Raw genomic sequence first — 21827 nt, 5'->3', positions numbered from 1 at the left:
TAGGATGTGTTGTGTTGCAGCCTGCCTGCATGGTTCACTAGGATGTGTTGTGTTGCAGCCTGCCTGCATGGTTCACTAGGATGTGTTGTGTTGCAGCCTGCCTGCACGGTTCACTAGGATATGTTGTGTTGCAGCCTGCCTGCACGGTTCACTAGGATGTGTTGTGTTGCAGCCTACCTGCACAGTACACAAGGATGTGTTGTGTTGCAGCCTGCCTGCACGGTTCACTAGGATGTGTTGTGTTGCAGCCTGCCTGCACAGTACACTAGGATGTGTTGTGTTGCAGCCTGCCTGCATGGTTCACTAGGATGTGTTGTGTTGCAGCCTGCCTGCATGGTTCACTAGGATGTGTTGTGTTGCAGCCTGCCTGCATGGTTCACTAGGATGTGTTGTGTTGCAGCCTGCCTGCACGGTTCACTAGGATGTGTTGTGTTGCAGCCTACCTGCACGGTTCACTAGGATGTGTTGTGTTGCAGCCTGCCTGCATGGTTCACTAGGATGTGTTGTGTTGCAGCCTGCCTGCACGGTTCACTAGGATGTGTTGTGTTGCAGCCTGCCTGCACGGTCACTAGGATGTGTTGTGTTGCAGCCTGCCTGCATGGTTCACTAGGATGTGTTGTGTTGCAGCCTACCTGCACGGTTCACTAGGATGTGTTGTGTTGCAGCCTGCCTGCATGGTTCACTAGGATGTGTTGTGTTGCAGCCTGCCTGCACGGTTCACTAGGATGTGTTGTGTTGCTGCCTGCCTGCACGGTTCACTAGGATGTGTTGTCCTCTGTTTTCACACTGTGAGTTCTCCTCTCTAATGCTGAATAACAATCACCTGGATGTTGCGCTCACTGCAATTTCCTCCATCCCCTTTTATTCTTTGTAAATGCGTTAGCAGATTCACTTCTCATTTCATGACCTGTTCTAAGGTCAGTTTGCTAATAGAGCAATTACATGCAGTGCAACAAAAACAAATGCATGAATCAAGTGAATAATATCAGCGTCAGTTTTGTGATGGACCAACACGTAGATGTCCTTAGTCACAACTCTCAAGATAGTAAACATTGTGTTAACACTTTAGAAACAGAATCTCTGTTAGTGTGCGAATGCAATAGCTGCTCAGGATCTCAGTGGCCACTGGAACATAAAGAATGTTGTCACTTTGCAAAAGCCCATCAGTTTGCACCTTTGTCAATGCCAACTTAATTAAAAAAGCGGGATGTTCCTCCTCGAGGGGAGTGTTGGATCAGCTCCTACCAGGCTGCCCATAACTTATCAGACCCTGGCTTTGTGCTCAGACTCAATGTCTCATTTTCACATAGCAGGCCTGGCCCTGAGTAAACATCCCCTCGCTTTTAATTAAAATAAATCCACTTTGGTCCGATATTTAGCACCCTGGGGAGTAGGCCTCTGCTAAAGATCCAGAGATACAGTGGGCAGATTGAAGACAGGGGATAAAGGGATGGAGAGGGGGAGACAATTATATCCTTTACTTCTCCATCAATAAAGACATTTCTCCAACTCTTTTCCTTTCGTTGTCGACCTACTTTCACCTATACGGTACAACACATTACTGCTCTCTCTCTCTCTCTCTCTCTCTCTCTCTCTTTATCTCTCTCTTTATTTCTCCCTCTATTTCTTTCTCTCTCTCTCTGTGTGTCTCTCTCTCTTTATCTTTCTCTCTTTATCCCTCTCCCTCTCTCTATTTCTTTATTTCTCTCTCTCGCACGCGCTCTCTCTTTCTCTCGCTTTCTGTGTGTGTGTGTGTGTGTGTGTGTGTGTGTGTGTGTGTGTGTGTGTGTGTGTGTGTGTGTGTGTGTGTGTGTGTGTGTGTGTGTGTGTGTGTGTGTGTGTGTGTGTGTGTGTGTGTGTGAGAGAGTGTGTGTGTGTGTGTGTCAGGATTTCCAATAGGAAATGTATAAAGATCTAATATGCAACATCTAGCATGGGTTGCTAATATGACTATGTTTGTGCCTTTTAGCTAGTGGACAATGAAAAAAAGTTGATATAAAACAATTGCCTCCACAGATATGATCTGATTTTGGCATGGCTACTTTGAAGCAAGGTAAGACATGCCTCATAATATATAGTAAAACGTTTAGGTTTCAAACAATTAAGTAGGTGTTTTTAAAATGCATACTGCCTCCAGCTCATAGCAAAGAGGTGTGTGATGCACTGATGAAGCCTGCCTTCCATTGCCTATGTATTTGCTGTTTGAGATGCTGTAGCAGGAGCTCTCACACTGTCTGACAGATTCTCTGCTCAAACTCTCTGTATCTGTATGCTGTACGCCTAAATAAGATACATAACGAATATATTGTACACAAGTACCAATTTAATTCCACTATATTATGCAAATTACCTATAGACAATTTAATTCCACTATATTATGCAAATTAACCTATAGACCGATAAGCATGACCAGTCAAATGTATTTCCATGGACTGGTATTTCCATCAATGAAGAGGATAATAAACATTATTTCACAATGGGATTTTTTCTTCTTCTCCCGGACAATTGGCTGGCACCAATTTTATTTATTGGCTTTTCTACAAACTGAAACCCTGGTGTGTGTGTGTGTGTGTGTGTGTGTGTGTGTGTGTGTGTGTGTGTGTGTGTGTGTGTGTGTGTGTGTGTGTGTGTGTGTGTGTGTGTGTGTGTGTGTGTGTGTGTGTGTGTGTGTGTGTGTGTGTGTGTGTGTGGTTTGTGTGAGTGTGTGTATGTTTGTGTGTGCCATAGACATTTAGGAAGGAGGGAAGGAGTAGAGGCACTGAGAAAAGAGGGAGCATTTGCATGCAGCTCACCAACGTTAAAATATGAAGACAAATCACTATGTCTGGCCTGCTGACAGCACTGCCTGCAGTGGGAGAGAACTAGCAAACTTACAACATGTTGCAATTCAAGCAAGGCGGTTATAGGGCAAGCGCTAACATGCAGCCTGACAAACAAACAAAGATGAGAAAGACCATGTACAGCTAAAGCTTTTATTCAAGCCAATAGAAATGGATCCCAGTATGCTGAATGTGTGGGTCTGTAAACCTGTGTGTGTACACTATGTGTGGCTCTGTGTGATTCAGCCACTGGTTATAGAAGTTACATTTTCTTATGAGCTTGGTTGTATACTTGTCTTTGATGTAGAATTTGAAAAGGGGCATTCCAACCTAGAGGGCTGCCACAGTGTAGACCCAGTAGAGAGTGTTGTCTGTACAGGTTCAAAGACACCAGCCACTGCCACAGTGTAGACCCAGTAGAGAGTGTTGTCTGTACAGGTTCAAAGACACCAGCCACTGCCACAGTGTAGACCCAGTAGAGAGTGTTGTCTGTACAGGTTCAAAGACACCAGCCACTGCCACGGTGTAGACCCTGGAGAGTGTTGTCTGTACAGGTTCAAAGACACCACCCACTGCCACAGTGTAGGTGTAGACCCTGTAGAGAGTGTTGTCTGTACAGGTTCAAAGACACCACCCACTGCCACAGTGTAGACCCTGGAGAGTGTTGTCTGTACAGGTTTAAAGACACCAGCCACTGCCACAGTGTAGACCCAGTAGAGAGTGTTGTCTGTACAGGTTTAAAGACACCAACCACTGCCACAGTGTAGACCCTGGAGAGTGTTGTCTGTACAGGTTTAAAGACACCAACCACTGCCACAGTGTAGACCCAGTAGAGAGTGTTGTCTGTACAGGTTTAAAGACACCAGCCACTGCCACAGTGTAGACCCAGTAGAGAGTGTTGTCTGTACAGGTTCAAAGACACCAGCCACTGCCACAGTGTAGACCCTGGAGAGTGTTGTCTGTACAGGTTCAAAGACACCAACCACTGCCACGGTGTAGACCCTGTAGAGAGTGTTGTCTGTACAGGTTCAAAGACACCAACCACTGCCACAGTGTAGACCCTGTAGTGTAGACCCTGTAGAGAGTGTTGTCTGTACAGGTTCAAAGACACCACCCACTGCCACAGTGTAGACCCTGTAGAGTGTAGAGTGTTGTCTTTACAGGTTCAAATACACCAGCCACTGCCACAGTGTAGACCCTGTAGAGTGTAGAGTGTTGTCTGTACAGGTTCAAAGACACCACCCACTGCCACAGTGTAGACCCTGTAGAGTGTAGATTTTTTTCTGTACAGGTTCAAAGACACCACCCACTGCAACAGTGTAGACCCTGTAGAGTGTTGTCTTTACAGGTTCAAAGACACCACCCACTGCCACAGTGTAGACCCTGTAGAGAGTGTTGTCTGTACAGGTTCAAAGACACCACCCACTGCCACAGTGTAGACCCTGTAGAGAGTGTAGAGAGTGTTGTCTGTACAGGTTCAATGACACCAGCCACTGCCACAGTGTAGACCCTGTAGAGTGTAGAGTGTTGTCTGTACAGGTTCAAAGACACCACCCACTGCCACAGTGTAGACCCTGTAGAGAGTGTTGTCTGTACAGGTTCAAAGTCACCAGCCACTGCCACAGTGTAGACCCTGTAGAGAGTGTAGAGAGTGTTGTCTGTACAGGTTCAAAGACACCAGCCACTGCCACAGTGTAGACCCTGTAGAGTGTAGAGTGTTGTCTGTACAGGTTCAACGACACCACCCACTGCCACAGTGTAGACCCTGTAGAGTTTTTTCTGTACAGGTTCAAAGACACCACCCACTGCCACAGTGTAGACCCTGTAGAGAGTGTTGTCTGTACAGGTTCAAAGACACCACCCACTGCAACAGTGTAGACCCTGTAGAGAGTGTTGTCTGTACAGGTTCAAAGACACCACCCACTGCCACAGTGTAGGTGTAGACCCTGTAGAGAGTGTTGTCTGTACAGGTTCAAAGACACCACCCACTGCCACAGTGTAGACCCTGTAGAGTGTTGTCTGTACAGGTTCAAAGACACCACCCACTGCCACAGTGTAGACCCTGTAGAGTGTTGTCTGTACAGGTTCAAAGACACCACCCACTGCCACAGTGTAGACCCTGTAGAGAGTGTAGAGTGTTGTCTGTACAGGTTCAAAGACACCACCCACTGCCACAGTGTAGACCCTGTAGAGTGTTGTCTGTACAGGTTCAAAGACATCACCCACTGCCACAGTGTAGACCCTGTAGAGTGTTGTCTGTACAGGTTCAAAGACATCACCCACTGCCACAGTGTAGACCCTGTAGAGTGTTGTCTGTACAGGTTCAAAGACATCACCCACTGCCACAGTGTAGACCCTGTAGAGTGTTGTCTGTACAGGTTCAAAGACACCAGCCACCAGCCTTCTAGTGCTAGGCCAACTACTCGGTGTCAAGCCCCCTTAATGCTGTGTTGGTTTGCTCCATAGGCCTGTCATAGGCCTATTTTCAACCAAATCTAAGTAAAATGTATGGTAAACTGTAACCAGTGTTTGTTTATAATACATGTATAGCCTAGAGGGAATTACATTCATATAGGATAGGCTACTTACAGAGTGTAGGCTTCCCCTTCAGTATGCTGCTCATTGCAGATAGCACAGACCTTTTCCACAGAATACTGTTGATATGCTGGAATCAGGGTTAGTGGGTTGTCATGATGATTACTGCCATTAGGGGGAGCCCAGAGCTCACACAGTAAGAGCCTGTCTAGTACGAGAGGTCTACAGTCGGGTGCGTCTCCTGTACGTCTCTGTCCAGTATCCTGGGGATGAAGAACGCCAGACCCGGCGCCAGGATTAAGTGACTAAGGGGGCAGTTGAAATCGGCGAGGGATACAATTTTTAGGTGTTCTTGCATTGGAATTGTATTGAATTATGTTTAAATCACGCTATACCACTGTAAACATAAAGTTTAAAACATTCCCGAAACTTCGAGATTGAACAGCGCTGCGTGCATAGGCTCGAATCTTCTTTAATTTAGCCTTTTTGTTGATGGCTATGTTCCACAAATCTACTTTTTCTGTTTAAAATATTTTATGAATTGAGCCCCCTCTTATAGCCTACACTAGGCTACAGTAGGATATAATAATGTGTTGAGCCATAGACTGGCTGAATGTTTATACCTGCAGCCCAGCCTCCCTCTGCATTCCATATGGAGGGACTGCTTGTTCGTTTATCTAAGTTTTTCATCACCAATAATCCCAAATCTAATTATTATCGGTCAATATTAGCTCATGAGGTCAAATTTATAATTGTGCTTGTCTCTGAATATATTGTTCTTTTGACAATCTTCTTGCGCCATGCATGTTTAATGTACGTGCGCACCGCGCGCCACAGCAAACAGATGACTAATGGCGCAATCATTGGTGCGCTGCCACTCACTGTCCGACACATTCATGCCACCCACATCAAATATCAATGACACACAGAATTATAAGATCCACCTCGATATGCTGTCTATGAACACAGAAATGCAATTATGTCTGGGCACAGAAATATATATATATATATATATATATATTTCATACTGAAAAGTAGGCTTTTAGTTTTATGCACGATCGTATGATGAAGCTACCTGAAAAATTGCAGTGTTTGATCATTTAGGCCTACATATTTTAGGAAGCACTTATTAAAGGTCCAAATGCAGCCGTTTTTATCTCGATATCAAATAATTTATGGGTAACAATTAAGTAACTTGCTGTGATTTTTTTATGGTCAAAAACAAAAACATTTTGACATTTCTAAAGCAAGAATGTTTCTACTTGACTGGTGGTGGGGGAGGGGGGGTTGAAAACTAGCTGTTATTGGCAGAGAGGTTGAGAACTCTCTTTCCTACTGGTCTATTAAGGCGGCAGGTAGCCCAGTGGTTAGAGCATTGGGCCAGTAACCTGAAAGGTTGCTAGATTGAATCCCAGAGCTGATAAGGTAGAAATCTGATCCGAGGCTGTCATTGTAAATAAGAATTTGTCCTTAACTAAATTAAATTATTTACCAATTGGGGATGTTACCCACCAAAACAGGCTGACATTTCAGTTATCTTGGAAACATATATCTCACAGGAAATCACATTTTTGACTAGGCTACTTCCGGTGGGTCAAGGACAGAATGACCCTAGTGCTTCAAAGTTACTACAGTGGTATGTAGCAGCATACCTGTGGCACGGGTCTACTTCGTATGAACTTCATAGTCAGTTACAACAATATGACTTTGGCCAATGCACGCTGGAGCGCACTCCGTCTACGCTCCTACATCCAGCCTTCTATCTCCCTCCCTCCCTGCCTTTCTCCTCCCCCTCCGGATACTTGGTTGGTGTATGTGTCAGTCGGCGCTGAGGCTGTGCGGAGTGAGCATAGACCATGGGCTCCTAGTGGTAGCGCTATACACAAACCAATAGGCTGTTCAACTGACTTGACTGTACATTTACAGTGCTTAGGCACAGGCTAGGCACATGTGATCTTGGGCAGCGGGTTCCCAATTAAATGTAAACATTTGCTTATGGACTGAAGTACATGGGGTTTTGGGGTTTGTGCATAAACATTTAGACTTGGCTATCTATGTATTGATGAGGAACGGTGGAGAGACATCGGTGAAGATTTACAAGGTGTCCGTCCGTCCATGAGACGCGTCTCAAGGAGCCGAAACCAAGACTGCAACTACATGATTGGAGGCGTTTCTCTTGAACCCAGTATACACAATTTATATTTTCTTTTAGGTTGTAATATGATATTGTATAGTTTCGTACTTATTGGAAAAATAGACATGACCATTGCAAGTTAACTCGTGGGACAAACAGCTGGAATTTCAGATGATCGCGAGAGACTGATTTGGTTCTTACGGCTGTGGACATGAATCGATCCCGGGCTCCAACGAGCAGGCTACAATGAATCCTCTAAATTATTGAACATCACAACTGGCTTTAGTCAGTAACTAGGACCTATATAAAACTCGAACTATTAAAATAAGTACATTTGCTGCTGTTTGGACATATTTTCACTGCAAAATCCAAGGATTTGCGCACAATCCGTGGATGTTTAATATGCAAGTATGGGTCCGCTAGCGCTCATCCTTGTTGGTGGATTATTGTACTTGCAAATTGATGGTAAGTTCTTTAAATTCTTTATGGAATTTCACATGGTATCAAACTCATTGTGTCGTGGAGTTATCTGTGTTTAATATTGAGAACTAATGGTGCACTATAAAATATTGTACAGTTCAACTCTTGCATTTAGAGGTTCTTCAGATTTGGATCCTTATTTTTTACTTTACTCCGTACAGTTTTAACGATGGATAATGATGATATACACTTTATATGATAGACTATGTAACAGGCTTCTCATTTCGCTGGTCATGCCATGGGCAGTTAGATTATGTATGTGTTTTATTTTACAATTCATTGGAGATTTGGTAGACTGTTGATCAGAGGAGTACTTGGTGGATGTTCTTTCTATTATCTGGAATGGTATCTGAAAGGAGTTATAAAATGGTTTTAGGCTTTGAAGTCAACGCAAACTAAAATGTCAGATATTGTTGCCTTCTGTCTTGCACGAAATGCATATTGAAGTCACCCGAATAAAAACAAAAAATGATTTCATATAAAGTGGTTATATTTGGTGAGAAAAAATTATCTTAGTCATTCAAGAAATACCCACCTCACTTCTCTCCTTGGCAACAGAATCAGCGCATAGCCACATTCTGCATGATGGTATATAGCCTTCTGACACCTGATGGTCAGTATAAACCGACAACTGTACCCACAGTAACCCAAAGGTGTGCAAATGAACATAGGATAACAACAACAACAAAATAAAAAAAGGTGTACACTACAATACCAGCGTCTGATTCAATACGGTGTGTGATTGACTTCTGATTTTTTCTCTCAATAGAATGTATCTAAAGGGAGATGGTTAGATCTGCTTATGTATTTATTACAACATTGCATTCCACCTGCCATGTTGTTTGACAGAGCTGAGCTCACAGGTGCAACTGTGCTTGTCTTGGGGAGAGAGATGGGTGTGGAAATATATGTGACTGCTTTCAAATTCAGTCCAGGACTCAAGCCAAGTGAGTGACACATAATACATAATGTATTCCTGCTGAATAATAACTAGGTGACTTTAAACATGACTGGCACTCCATTCATTACCTCACTGTTGTTTCATCAATCTTTAATGGTGATTCTGTTGGTAATTGTGAAAGTAATTTATACAATTTAATTCATTGCTCCCACACTGTTAAAAGTCAAGCCTTCTCCTCAACTAATATAGCGTGCAAAGTCAGCACAATTTTTATGATTTTACAAGGCTTCGTGGGAATCATTGGCCTACAAGGGAGCCAGTTTAATAGAAGCATTAAATGAGCCTCAACTGCAGAGTAAATGTGATGACTACCATAAATCATAAATCAGGTGACAGGAGGCCTGATATGGTCTTGATCAATTATGTGACTAATGGAAAGAGGAGATAGGCAGACCACCACACCAACAATGAGGTTTGCAGTGTCACAATTCACAATCCTAATGTCTGAATCATGTTTACTGGACGGAAGTGTTCATCACCCCTCATGCAAGCACGCGCACACACACACACACACACACACACACACACACACACACACACACACACACACACACACACACACACACCAAGGCTAAAAACCTATTGACCTTGTGCCATTAAGCCATTTTTGAATGAGGAAGCGGAAATCACAAAATGTGTCATCTATTGCATTAGTAATGTCAACACTTGCTTTGTTGTAAGCAATGATTCACACTTACTAGCGTTTGCTTTGTGTTTTTTGTACAGCTTTAAAAAAAATGGAAGATGTTGATTTTATTTGTTGAAGGCAGTGGTTGACACTGGGGCCCCTGCTCCTTCCTCTCCTCCTTTGTCCTTTTTAGATAGTCTTTGGTTTCTGTGGCTATTTGTATCGTGTTTTTAGCAGTCTTCACACTCTCCCCACGGAGTCTGGGAGTCTAGTCCCCTCTGTAGCGGGAACATGGATTCTCTCTCTATATATCTGCTCTCTCTTTATTTCTCTTGCTCTCTACCTGTCTACCTCTCTCCCTACCTCTCTACCTGTCTACCTCTCTCCCTATCTCTCTACCTCTCTACCTCTCTCTCTACCTCCTCTCTCTACCTCTCTCTCTACCTGTCTACCTCTCTCTCTACCTCTCTACCTCTCTCCCTACCTCTCTACCTGTCTACCTCTCTCCCTACCTCTCTACCTCTCTACCTCTCTCTCTACCTCCTCTCTCTCCCTACCTCTCTACCTGTCTACCTCTCTCCCTACCTCTCTACCTCTCTACCTCTCTCTCTACCTCCTCTCTCTACCTCTCTCTCTACCTGTCTACCTCTCTCTCTACCTCTCTAACTCTCTACCTCTCTCTCTACCTCCTCTCTCTACCTCTCTCTCTACCTCTCTCCCTACCTCTCTACCTCTCTACCTCTCTCTCTACCTCTCTCCCTACCTCTCTACCTCTCTACCTCTCTCTCTACCTCTCTCCCTACCTCTCTACCTGTCTACCTCTCTCTCTACCTCTCTCCCTACCTCTCTACCTCTCTACCTCTCTCTCTACCTCTCTCTCTACCTCTCTACCTCTCTCTCTACCTCTCTCTACCTCTCTCCCTACCTCTCTACCTGTCTACCTCTCTCTCTACCTCTCTCCCTACCTCTCTACCTCTCTACCTCTCTCTCTACCTCCTCTCTCTACCTCTCTACCTCTCTACCTCTCTCTCTACCTCTCTCTACCTCTCTCCCTACCTCTCTACCTCTCTACCCTCTCTCTCTACCTCTCTCTACCTCTCTCCCTACCTCTCTACCTCTCTACCTCTCTCTCTACCTCTCTCTCTACCTCTCTACCTCTCTCTCTACCTCTCTCCCTACCTCTCTACCTCTCTACCTCTCTCTACCTCTCTCCCTACCTCTCTACCTCTCTCCCTACCTCTCTACCTCTCTACCTCTCTCTCTACCTCTCTCCCTACCTCTCTACCTCTCTACCTCTCTCTCTACCTCTCTACCTCTCTCCCTACCTCTCTACCTCTCTCTCTACCTCTCTCTCTACCTCTACCTCCTCTCTCTACCTCTCTCTACCTCTCTACCTCTCTACCTCTCTCTCTACCTCCTCTCTCTACCTCTCTCTCTACCTCTCTCCCTACCTCTCTACCTCTCTACCTCTCTCTCTACCTCCTCTCTCTACCTCTCTCTCTACCTCTCTACCTCTCTCTCTACCTCTCTCCCTACCTCTCTCTACCTCTCTCTCTACCTCTCTCCCTACCTCTCTACCTCTCTACCTCTCTCTCTACCTCCTCTCTCTACCTCTCTACCTCTCTCTCTACCTCTCTCTCTACCTCTCTCTCTACCTCTCTCCCTACCTCTCTACCTCTCTACCTCTCTCCCTACCTCTCTACCTCTCTACCTCTCTCTCTACCTCCTCTCTCTACCTCTCTACCTCTCTCTACCTCTCTACCTCTCTCTCTAACTCTCTCCCTACCTCTCTACCTCTCTCTCTACCTCTCTCTCTACCTCTCTCCCTACCTCTCTACCTCTCTACCTCTCTCTCTACCTCCTCTCTCTACCTCTCTCCCTCTACCTCTCTCCCTACCTCTCTACCTCTCTCTCTACCTCTCTACCTCTCTACCTCTCTCTACCTCTCTCCCTACCTCTCTACCTCTCTCTCTACCTCCTCTCTCTACCTCTCTACCTCTCTCTCTACCTCTCTCCCTACCTCTCTACCTCTCTCTCTACTCTCTCTCTACCTCCTCTCTCTACCTCTCTACCTCTCTCTCTACCTCTCTCCCTCCTCTCTCTACCTCTCTCTACCTCTTTCTCTACCTCTCTCTACCTCTCTCTCTACCTCTCTCCCTACCTCTCTACCTCTCTACCTCTCTACCTCTCTACCTCTCTACCTCTCTACCTCTCTACCTCTCTACCTCTCTACCTCTCTACCTCTCTCTCTACCTCTACCTCCTCTCTCTACCTCTCTCTACCTCTCTCTACCTCTCTCTCTACCTCTACCTCCTCTCTCTACCTCTCTCTCTACCTCTCTCCCTACCTCTCTACCTCTCTCCTCTCTCTCTACCTCCTCTCTCTACCTCTCTCCCTACCTCTCTACCTCTCTCTCTACCTCTCTCTCTACCTCTCTCCCTACCTCTCTACCTCTCTACCTCTCTACCTCTCTACCTCTCTACCTCTCTCTCTACCTCTACCTCCTCTCTCTACCTCTCTCTACCTCTCTACCTCTCTACCTCTCTCTCTACCTCTACCTCCTCTCTCTACCTCTCTCTACCTCTCTCCCTACCTCTCTACCTCTCTACCTCTCTCTCTACCTCTCTCTCTACCTCTACCTCCTCTCTCTACCTCTCTCTACCTCTCTCTCTACCTCTCTACCTCTCTACCTCTCTCTCTACCTCTCTCTCTACCTCTACCTCCTCTCTCTACCTCTCAATACCTCTCTCTCTACCTCTCTCTAACTCTCTCTACCTCTCCCTCTACCTCTCCCTACCTCTCTCTACCTCTCTCTACCTCTCTCTACCTCTACCTCTCTCTCGCTCTACCTCTCTCTACCTCTACCTCTCTCTAGCTTTCTCTCTACCTCTCTACCTCTCTCTCTACCTCTTCCTCTCTACCTCTCTCTATCTCTCTCTCTACCTCTCTCTCTACCTCTCTCTACCTCTCTCTCTACCTCTCTCTACCTCTCTCTACCTCTACCTCTCTCTACCTCTCCCTCTACCTCTCTCGCTACCTCTACCTCTCTCTCTACCTCTCTCTACCTCTCTCTCTACCTCTCTCTACCTCTACCTCTCCCTCTACCTCTCTCGCTACCTCTCTCTCTACCTCTCTCTACCTCTCTCTACCTCTCTCTCTCCCTCTCTCTACCTCTCTCTCTACCTCTACCTCTCTCTACCTCTCTCTACCTCTACCTCTCCCTCTACCTCTCTCGCTACCTCTACCTCTCTCTCTACCTCTCTCTACCTCTCTCTCTACCTCTCTCTACCTCTACCTCTCCCTCTACCTCTCTCGCTACCTCTCTCTCTACCTCTCTCTACCTCTCTCTACCTCTACCTCTCCCTCTACCTCTCTCGCTACCTCTACCTCTCTCTCTACCTCTCTCTACCTCTCTCTCTACCTCTCTCTACCTCTACCTCTCCCTCTACCTCTCTCGCTACCTCTCTCGCTACCTCTCTCTCTACCTCTCTCTACCTCTCTTTACCTCTCTCTACCTCTCTCTCTACCTCTCTCTACCTCTACCTTTCTCTACCTCTCTCTACATCTCTCTACCTCGCTCTATCTCTCTCTACCTCTCTCTACATCTCTCTCTACCTCTCTCTCTACCTCTCTCTCTCTCTACCTTTCTCTACCTCCCTCTACCTCTCTATCTCTATCTCGCTACCTCTCTCTCTACCTCTCTCTCTCTCTACCTTTCTCTACCTCCCTCTACCTCTCTATCTCTATCTCGCTACCTCTCTCTCTACCGCTCTCTACCTCTCTATACCTCTACCTCTCCCTCTACCTCTCTCGCTACCTCTACCTCTCTCTACCTCTCTCTCTACCTCTTTCTACCCTCTCTTTCTACCTCTCTCAACCTCTACCTCTCTCTACCTCTCTCTCTACCTCTCTCGCTACCTCTCTCTACCTCTCTCTACCTCTCTCTACCTCTCTCTACCTCTCTCTCTACCTCTCTCTCTACCTCTCTCTACCTCTCTCTCTACCTCTACCTCTCTCTACCTCTCTCTACCTCTCTCTCTACCTCTCTCTACCTCTACCTCTCTCTTCCTCTACCTCTCTATCTCTATCTCGCTACCTCTCTCTCTACCTCTCTCTCTCTACCTTTCTCTACCTCCCTCTACCTCTCTATCTCTATCTCGCTACCTCTCTCTCTACCGCTCTCTACCTCTCTATACCTCTACCTCTCCCTCTACCTCTCTCGCTACCTCTACCTCTCTCTACCTCTCTCTCTACCTCTTTCTACCTCTCTTTCTACCTCTCTCAACCTCTACCTCTCTCTACCTCTCTCTCTACCTCTCTCGCTACCTCTCTCTACCTCTCTCTACCTCTCTCTACCTCTCTCTACCTCTCTCTACCTCTCTCTCTACCTCTCTCTCTACCTCTCTCTACCTCTCTCTCTACCTCTACCTCTCTCTACCTCTCTCTACCTCTCTCTCTACCTCTCTCTACCTCTACCTCTCTCTTCCTCTACCTCTCTATACCTCTACTTCTCCCTCTACCTCTCTCGCTACCTCTACCTCTCTCTCTATCTCTCTCTACCTCTCTCTCTCTACCTCTCTCTACCTCTACCTCTCCCTCTACCTCTCTCGCTACCTCTCTCTCTACCTCTCTCTCTACCTCTCTCTACCTCTCTCTACCTCTCTCTCTACCTCTCTCTCTACCTCTCTCTCTACCTCTCTCTACCTCTCTCTACCTCTCCCTCTACCTCTCTCGCTACCTCTACCTCTCTCTCTACCTCTCTCTACCTCTCTCTCTACCTATCTCTACCTCTACCTCTCCCTCTACCTCTCTCGCTACCTCTCTCTCTACCTCTACCTCTACCTTTCTCTACCTCTCTCTACATCTCTCTACCTCGCTCTATCTCTCTCTACCTCTCTCTCTACTTCTACCTCTCTCTCTACTCTACCTCTCTCTCTACCTTTCTCTACCTCCCTCTACCTCTCTCTCTCTATCTCGCTACCTCTCTCTCTACCGCTCTCTACCTCTACCTCTCTATACCTCTACCTCTCCCTCTACCTCTCTCGCTACCTCTCTCTCTACCTCTTTCTACCTCTCTTTCTACCTCTCTCAACCTCTACCTCTCTCTCTACCTCTCTCTCTACCTCTCTCTACCTCTACCTCTCCCTCTACCTCTCTCGCTACCTCTCTCTCTACCTCTCTCTACCTCTCTCTCTACCTCTCTCTCTACCTCTCTCTACCTCTCTCTCTACCTCTCTCTACCTCTCTCTCTACCTCTACCTCTCTCTACCTCTCTCTCTACCTCTCTCTACCTCTACCTCTCCCTCTACCTCTCTCGCTACCTCTCTCTCTACCTCTCTCTCTACCTCTCTCTACCTCTCTCTACCTCTCCCTCTACCTCTCTCGCTACCTCTACCTCTCTCTCTACCTCTCTCTACCTCTCTCTCTACCTATCTCTACCTCTACCTCTCCCTCTACCTCTCTCGCTACCTCTCTCTCTACCTCTACCTCTACCTTTCTCTACCTCTCTCTACATCTCTCTACCTCGCTCTATCTCTCTCTACCTCTCTCTCTACTTCTACCTCTCTCTCTACTTCTACCTCTCTCTCTACCTTTCTCTACCTCCCTCTACCTCTCTCTCTCTATCTCGCTACCTCTCTCTCTACCGCTCTCTACCTCTACCTCTCTATACCTCTACCTCTCCCTCTACCTCTCTCGCTACCTCTCTCTCTACCTCTTTCTACCTCTCTTTCTACCTCTCTCAACCTCTACCTCTCTCTCTACCTCTCTCTCTACCTCTCTCTACCTCTACCTCTCCCTCTACCTCTCTCGCTACCTCTCTCTCTACCTCTCTCTACCTCTCTCTCTACCTCTCTCTCTACCTCTCTCTACCTCTCTCTCTACCTCTCTCTACCTCTCTCTCTACCTCTACCTCTCTCTACCTCTCTCTCTACCTCTCTCTACCTCTACCTCTCCCTCTACCTCTCTCGCTACCTCTCTCTCTACCTCTCTCTACCTCTCCCTCTACCTCTCTCTACCTCTCTCTCTACCTCTCTCTACCTCTCTCTACCTCTCTCTCTACCTCTCTCTACCTCTACCTTTCTTTACCTCTCTCTACATCTCTCTACCTCGCTCTATCTCTCTCTACCTCTCTCTACATCTCTCTACCTCTCTCTACCTTTCTCTCTACTTCTACCTCTCTCTCTACCTCTCTCTACCTCTCTCTACCTCTCTCTACCTCTCTCTACCTCTCTCTCTACCTCTCTCTCTACCTCTCTCTCTCTCTACCTTTCTCTACCTCCCTCTACCTCTCTCTCTCTATCTCGCTACCTCTCTCTCTACCGCTCTCTACCTCTACCTCTTTATACCTCTACCTCTCCCTCTACCTCTCTCGCTACCTCTACCTCTCTCTACCTCTCTCTCTACCTCTTTCTACCTCTCTTTCTACCTCTCTCAACCTCTACCTCTCTCTACCTCTCTCTCTACCTCTTTCTACCTCCCTCTACTTCTCTCTCTACCTCTCTCTACCGCTCTCTCTACCTCTCTCTACCTCTCTCTCTACCTCTCTCGCTCTCTCCCTCTTTCTATTGGTCTGTGTGTCTCTCTCTGTGTCTGCTCTCTCTCCCTCTTACTCTCTGTCTTTCTTTTCTCTCTGCTGTCCCTCACTCTCTGTTCAGCCAAACCCACTGGTTGCTAAGCGCTGGCTGAAGGCATGGCTGGATGGCCGGAGGGAGAGGGGCGCACATCTCTCTGAGCAGTGAATCACTCCTCCCAATCATTTCTCTGTCACCCTCCTCCCCTCTCTCCCCTCTCCTCCCCCACCTCCCCTCTTCCCTTCACCACTACCCATCACCCAGCCTTTCAGGGGTAATCTGTGGGTACTTGGGAAGGGAGGAGCCATCTCTAAGAGTCCACTTATGCAGACAAAAAGGTCTGTAGTTGCATTTACTGGGCAACATGGGCAACAAAGGCAGGCTGGGTGAATGGCAGTCAGACAGTGTTTAGTGTTTTGTGATTAATAGTGTGTTGCTACAGGAGACAGAGAGAGAGGGAAGGGGAGATGGAATGGAGTGGGAGGAGGAGAGGAGGACCAAAAGAAGGAAGGAAAAACAAGACAGGAAGTGGGAGCTGGAGAGATTGAATGGAGAGGGATAGATCCAAATGTGCTTTGGTTAGAAAATGGTTAGTTTTGACATGTGCTCCTGCAGTTACAGGAAAATTACAGTGTTTATTGGCTAAGGTTTAATGGAATGAAGTAAAAATAAAATTGACCCTTAAATCTAAATGTTGGCCATGCCAGAACGGCCACATATTCCCCATTATTAGCGACCAGTTGTCTAGTACAAAGTCTCTTAGTCTATACTATAGTCTGCTGTTATTCGAGCTGGAATAGAACAAGAAGAATAGCTTAGCATGTAGACTAGTGGACATGAAGCCATGACCCTGTGTTATTCTGAGGACCTCCAGATACTCCTGTCTGGTCATAGAGCTTGTCGTCATCTGTGGTGGCGTGGCAGAGTCTGGGCTGGTGATGCTCACCCCCAGCCTCCCTGGTGGCACACTGATGGTCACCTGGGGTCTCTAGGGGCCCGTGCGCCATCTGCCTCATGGCTGGGGTTTCACTACCGCTGATGTGTGTGTGTGTGTGTGTGTGTGTGTGTGTGTGTGTGTGTGTGTGTGTGTGTGTGTGTGTGTGTGTGTGTGTGTGTGTGTGTGTGTGTGAGAGAGAGAGAGAGACTTTTGGCTTTCTTCCTAACCATTGCACTACTGACCATATATACACTTTACACACACTAATTAATAAACACGTCCACCAAAAAAAAGAGGGAAAAATCTTTGCTTGCTTTATTGACTTTAAAACACATTTGATTCTATTTGGCACGAAGGGCTATTCTACAAAATTCTCCAAAGTGGGCTTGGTGGTAAGGTGTATGACTTAATAAAATGTATGTACACAGAAAACAAATGTGCAATAATAATCTAAAACCAAAGAACATAATTATTTTCACAATGTCGAGGTGTGAGACAAGGCTGCAGTTTGAGTCCAAACCTTTTCAACATTTATATCAATGAATTAGCACACATGTTGGACCATTCTCCAGCCCCAGGACTCACACTATTTGACACAGAGGTGAAATACCTGCTATATGCTGATGACTTGGTACTTCTATCACCAACCAAAGAAGGTCTTCAACAGAACATTAATATTCTAGAGCAATATTGCCATAATTGGGCCCTGGCAGTAAATTTCCAAAAAACAAAAATCATGATTTCCCCCCCAAAAAACAGATGTCAGAAATACAAATATAAATTCACTCTGAACAACACCATCATTGAACACACAAAAAATTACACCTACCTTGGTCTGACCATATGTGCATCGGGAAACTTTAATATGGCAGTGAATGCACTCAAAGAAAAAGCCCGCAGAGCATTGTATGCAATAAAAATGAAATTATTCAAAATCAACATCCCAATTAGAATATGGACCAAAATATTTGACAGTGTAATCCTACCAATAGCTCTTTACGGAAGTGAGGTTTGGGGGCGGCTCAATAAACTGGACTTTAAAATGTGGGACAAACATCCAATTGAAGCCCTACATGCAGAATTCTGTTGGAAAATCCTACAAGTCCAGAGAAATACACCAACTAATGCAAGTAGGGCAGAATTGGGCCGCTTTCCAGTAATAATGAAAATACAGAAAAGATCATTAAAATTTTGGCTGCATCTAAATTCAAGTACAAATTCAAGTCTGCAATTTAAAGCACTTCAAACCCAAGAGCTGAGCCCAGAAACGAGCCCTCCCAGTCAGCTGGTGTTGGACCTCACCAACCAAGCTGACACCAGCACTGCTTCATAAGAAAGAGTTCAAATAAACAAAATCATGAACCAATCAAAGGACTCATATTTACAACATTGGAAAAACGAAACAAAATCCCAAAGCCGACTAAATTGCTATCTGACCCTAAACAGAGAATATGAATTGGCTGATTATCTCTACTCTGTCAGAGATACGAAGCAGAGACAGATCCTTACCAAGTACAGGCTGAGTGACCACCTGGCAGAGACAGATCCTTACCAAGTACAGGCTGAGTGACCACCTGGCAGAGACAGATCCTTAGCCAAGTACAGGCTGAGTGACCACCTGGCAGAGACAGATCCTTACCAAGTACAGGCTGAGTGACCACCTGGCAGAGACAGATCCTTACCAAGTACAGGCTGAGTGGCCACCTGGCAGAGACGGATCCTTACCAAGTACAGGCTGAGTGACCACCTGGCAGAGACAGATCCTTACCAAGTACAGGCTGAGTGACCACCTGGCAGAGACAGATCCTTACCAAGTACAGGCTGAGTGACCACCTGGCAGAGACAGATCCTTACCAAGTACAGGCTGAGTGACCACCTGTCAGAGACAGATCCTTACCAAGTACAGGCTGAGTGACCACCTGGCAGAGACAGATCCTTACCAAGTACAGACTGAGTGACCACCTGGCAGAGACAGATCCTTACCAAGTACAGGCTGAGTGACCACCTGGCAGAGACAGATCCTTACCAAGTACAGGCTGAGTGACCACCTGGCAGAGACAGATCCTTACCAAGTACAGGCTGAGTGACCACCTGGCAGAGACAGATCCTTACCAAGTACAGGCTGAGTGACCACCTGGCAGAGACAGATCCTTACCAAGTACAGGCTGAGTGACCACCTGGCAGAGACAGATCCTTACCAAGTACAGGCTGAGTGACCACCTGGCAGAGACAGATCCTTACCAAGTACAGGCTGAGTGACCACCGATTGGCAATAGAAACCGGCAGACATAAAAAGACATGGCTACCCAAAGAGGAGCGTGTATGTGGTCACTGCACGACAGGGGAGGTAGAGACAGAGATGCACTTTCTCCTTTACTGTGATAAATATTCCTCACAAAGAGATTCCTTATTCACAGAAATGACTACATTTATTCACAATTTGAACTTATTAAACCCAGAAGAAAAACTAAAAATACTCATGGGCGAAGGAGCAATGGCTCCTCTTGCAGCCAAATATGTATTTGCCTGCCACAGCCTGAGAGACACTGAATAATAACATCTGCATAGTAAGCAGTAACTTACTTATTATTACTATTATTGTTATTACTGTTATTGTTATTTCTATTATTATTGTTGTTTATCGTTCCAAATAGTAGTGGTATGGGTAGTAATGGTAATGATAACAGTTTAGTGATGGTGGTGGTAGTAGTAGTGGTATGGGTAGTAATGGTAATGATAGCAGTTTAGTGATGGTGGTGGTAGTAGTAGTGGTAGTGGTATGGGTAGTAATGGTAATGATAACAGTTTAGTGATGGTGGTGGTGGTGGTATGGGTGGTAATGGTAATGATAACAGTTTAGTGATGGTGGTGGTAGTAGTAGTGGTAGTGGTATGGGTAGTAATGGTAATGATAACAGTTTAGTGATGGTGGTAGTAGTAGTAGTGGTATGGGTAGTAATGGTAATGATAACAGTTTAGTGATGGTGGTAGTAGTGGTATGGGTAGTAATGGTAATGATAACAGTTTAGTGATGGTGGTAGTAGTAGTAGTAGTGGTATGGGTGGTAATGGTAATGATAACAGTTTAGTGATGGTGGTGTAGTAGTAGTGGTATGGGTGGTAATGGTAATGATAACAGTTTAGTGATGGTGGTGTAGTAGTAGTGGTATGGGTGGTAATGGTAATGATAACAGTTTAGTGATGGTGGTAGTAGTAGTAGTAGTAGTGGTAATGGTAATGATAACAGTTTAGTGATGGTGGTGGTGGTATGGGTAGTAATGGTAATGATAACAGTTTAGTGATGGTGGTGGTAGTGGTAGTGGTATGGGTAGTAATGGTAATGATAACAGTTTAGTGATGGTGGTAGTAGTAGTAGTGGTAGTGGTATGGGTAGTAATGGTAATGATAACAGTTTAGTGATGGTGGTGGTGGTATGGGTAGTAATGGTAATGATAACAGTTTAGTGATGGTGGTAGTAGTAGTAGTGGTATGGGTAGTAATGGTAATGATAACAGTTTAGTGATGGTGGTGGTGGTGGTATGGGTAGTAATGGTAATGATAACAGTTTAGTGATGGTAGTAGTAGTAGTGGTAGTGGTATGGGTAGTAATGGTAATGATGATGGTAGTAGTGGTAATGATGATGGTAGTAGTGGTAATGATGATAGTAGTTGTAGTACTGATGTAATGGTGAAGATGACCGTTATTTAGTTATAAGTTAGTCATAGATTCATTTTCCATATTTATATTTTTATATTTATTACATTACATTCTACTATTTTACTATTATTTTACTACTATTTTATTGTTATTATTTTTATATTTCATTTTGGATTTTTATTTACTGCCATTTTATATTATTATTTGTTATTGTTTATAATTGTATTACACTGTATATTGTATACATTGTTGCTTTGGCAATATTGACACAATGTTTTTCATGCCAATAAAGCAGCTTGAATTTGAATTTGAATTAGAGAGAGAGAGCAACATAGATGGTAGGGTATGAGGTGTCCATGATATTGGTTGTGTGTTGTAGTAACAGTAGGTTTGATGGTGGTGATTGAATGAACAAGGTCTGAGCGCTGGGCTATAATGGAAAGTATGCCCAGATTAAAACAGTGTACGTGAATTATGAGGCACACTGAGGTCAATGTGTAAGAGCCATTGTAATTTCTTCGCCCAAATGTGATTGTTCTGCTTGAGTTGGCTGCGTTTAAGCAGCTAGCATTGCTGTAATTGAGGTTCATTTGCGAAATAGGCCTGACGTGCCTACAGCCGAGATCCCCAGGCAGCGTCTCTCTGGTGTCGCCCAGAGTCACGTCACTGTCACTGGGTGGTGCTACTGCAGTTATAGGACTACTCTCATCTCCCTACGCATTTACAATGTTTACTCTCTGATTACAGTCAAAAATGAGAGGAAAGAGATGACCAGTGAGAAAGAGGAAGATGAGAGAGGGAGAAAGAAGCAGAGAGAAAGAACAAGGGAGGGGTGAATGTATGTGTGATGACGTTAGCATTAGTCAGATGACGGGTCAGAATCATAGGGAGGGTTGACGAGTGTTACCTCACTGGTGACACAGAGCTGTTCCTGTGGTAGTTGAACAGCCAGGCCTTTTCAACTATCACATTACAACACAAGCACAGTCACACAGGCAGGACGGAACACAACACAGACAGCACGGAACACAACACAGGCAGCACGGAACACAACACAGACAGCACGGAACACAACACAGGCAGCACGGAACACAACACAGGCAGC

At 45.5% G+C, this 21827-nt stretch overlaps 1 protein-coding gene across 5 annotated transcripts in view; it reads left to right on the top strand.

Moving 5' to 3' along the window:
- Positions 1–21827, top strand: part of robo2 (roundabout, axon guidance receptor, homolog 2 (Drosophila)) — a 555672-nt gene that overhangs the window by 184027 nt on the left and 349818 nt on the right. The window contains exon 1 of one of the 5 annotated variants that reach the window (XM_029715770.1): positions 7122–7953. The exons of the other annotated variants lie outside the window; for them this stretch is intronic. Coding sequence (XP_029571630.1) covers positions 7899–7953 — 55 coding nt within the window. The 5' untranslated portion in view covers positions 7122–7898. Of the gene's footprint in view, positions 1–7121; positions 7954–21827 lie in introns of those variants that run through there. 5 annotated transcript variants of the gene reach the window in all.

The sequence above is a fragment of the Salmo trutta genome, chromosome 26, assembly GCF_901001165.1.
Source record: "Salmo trutta chromosome 26, fSalTru1.1, whole genome shotgun sequence".
NCBI lineage: Eukaryota > Metazoa > Chordata > Actinopteri > Salmoniformes > Salmonidae > Salmo > Salmo trutta.
This window is presented reverse-complemented; position numbering and strand designations above follow the sequence as displayed.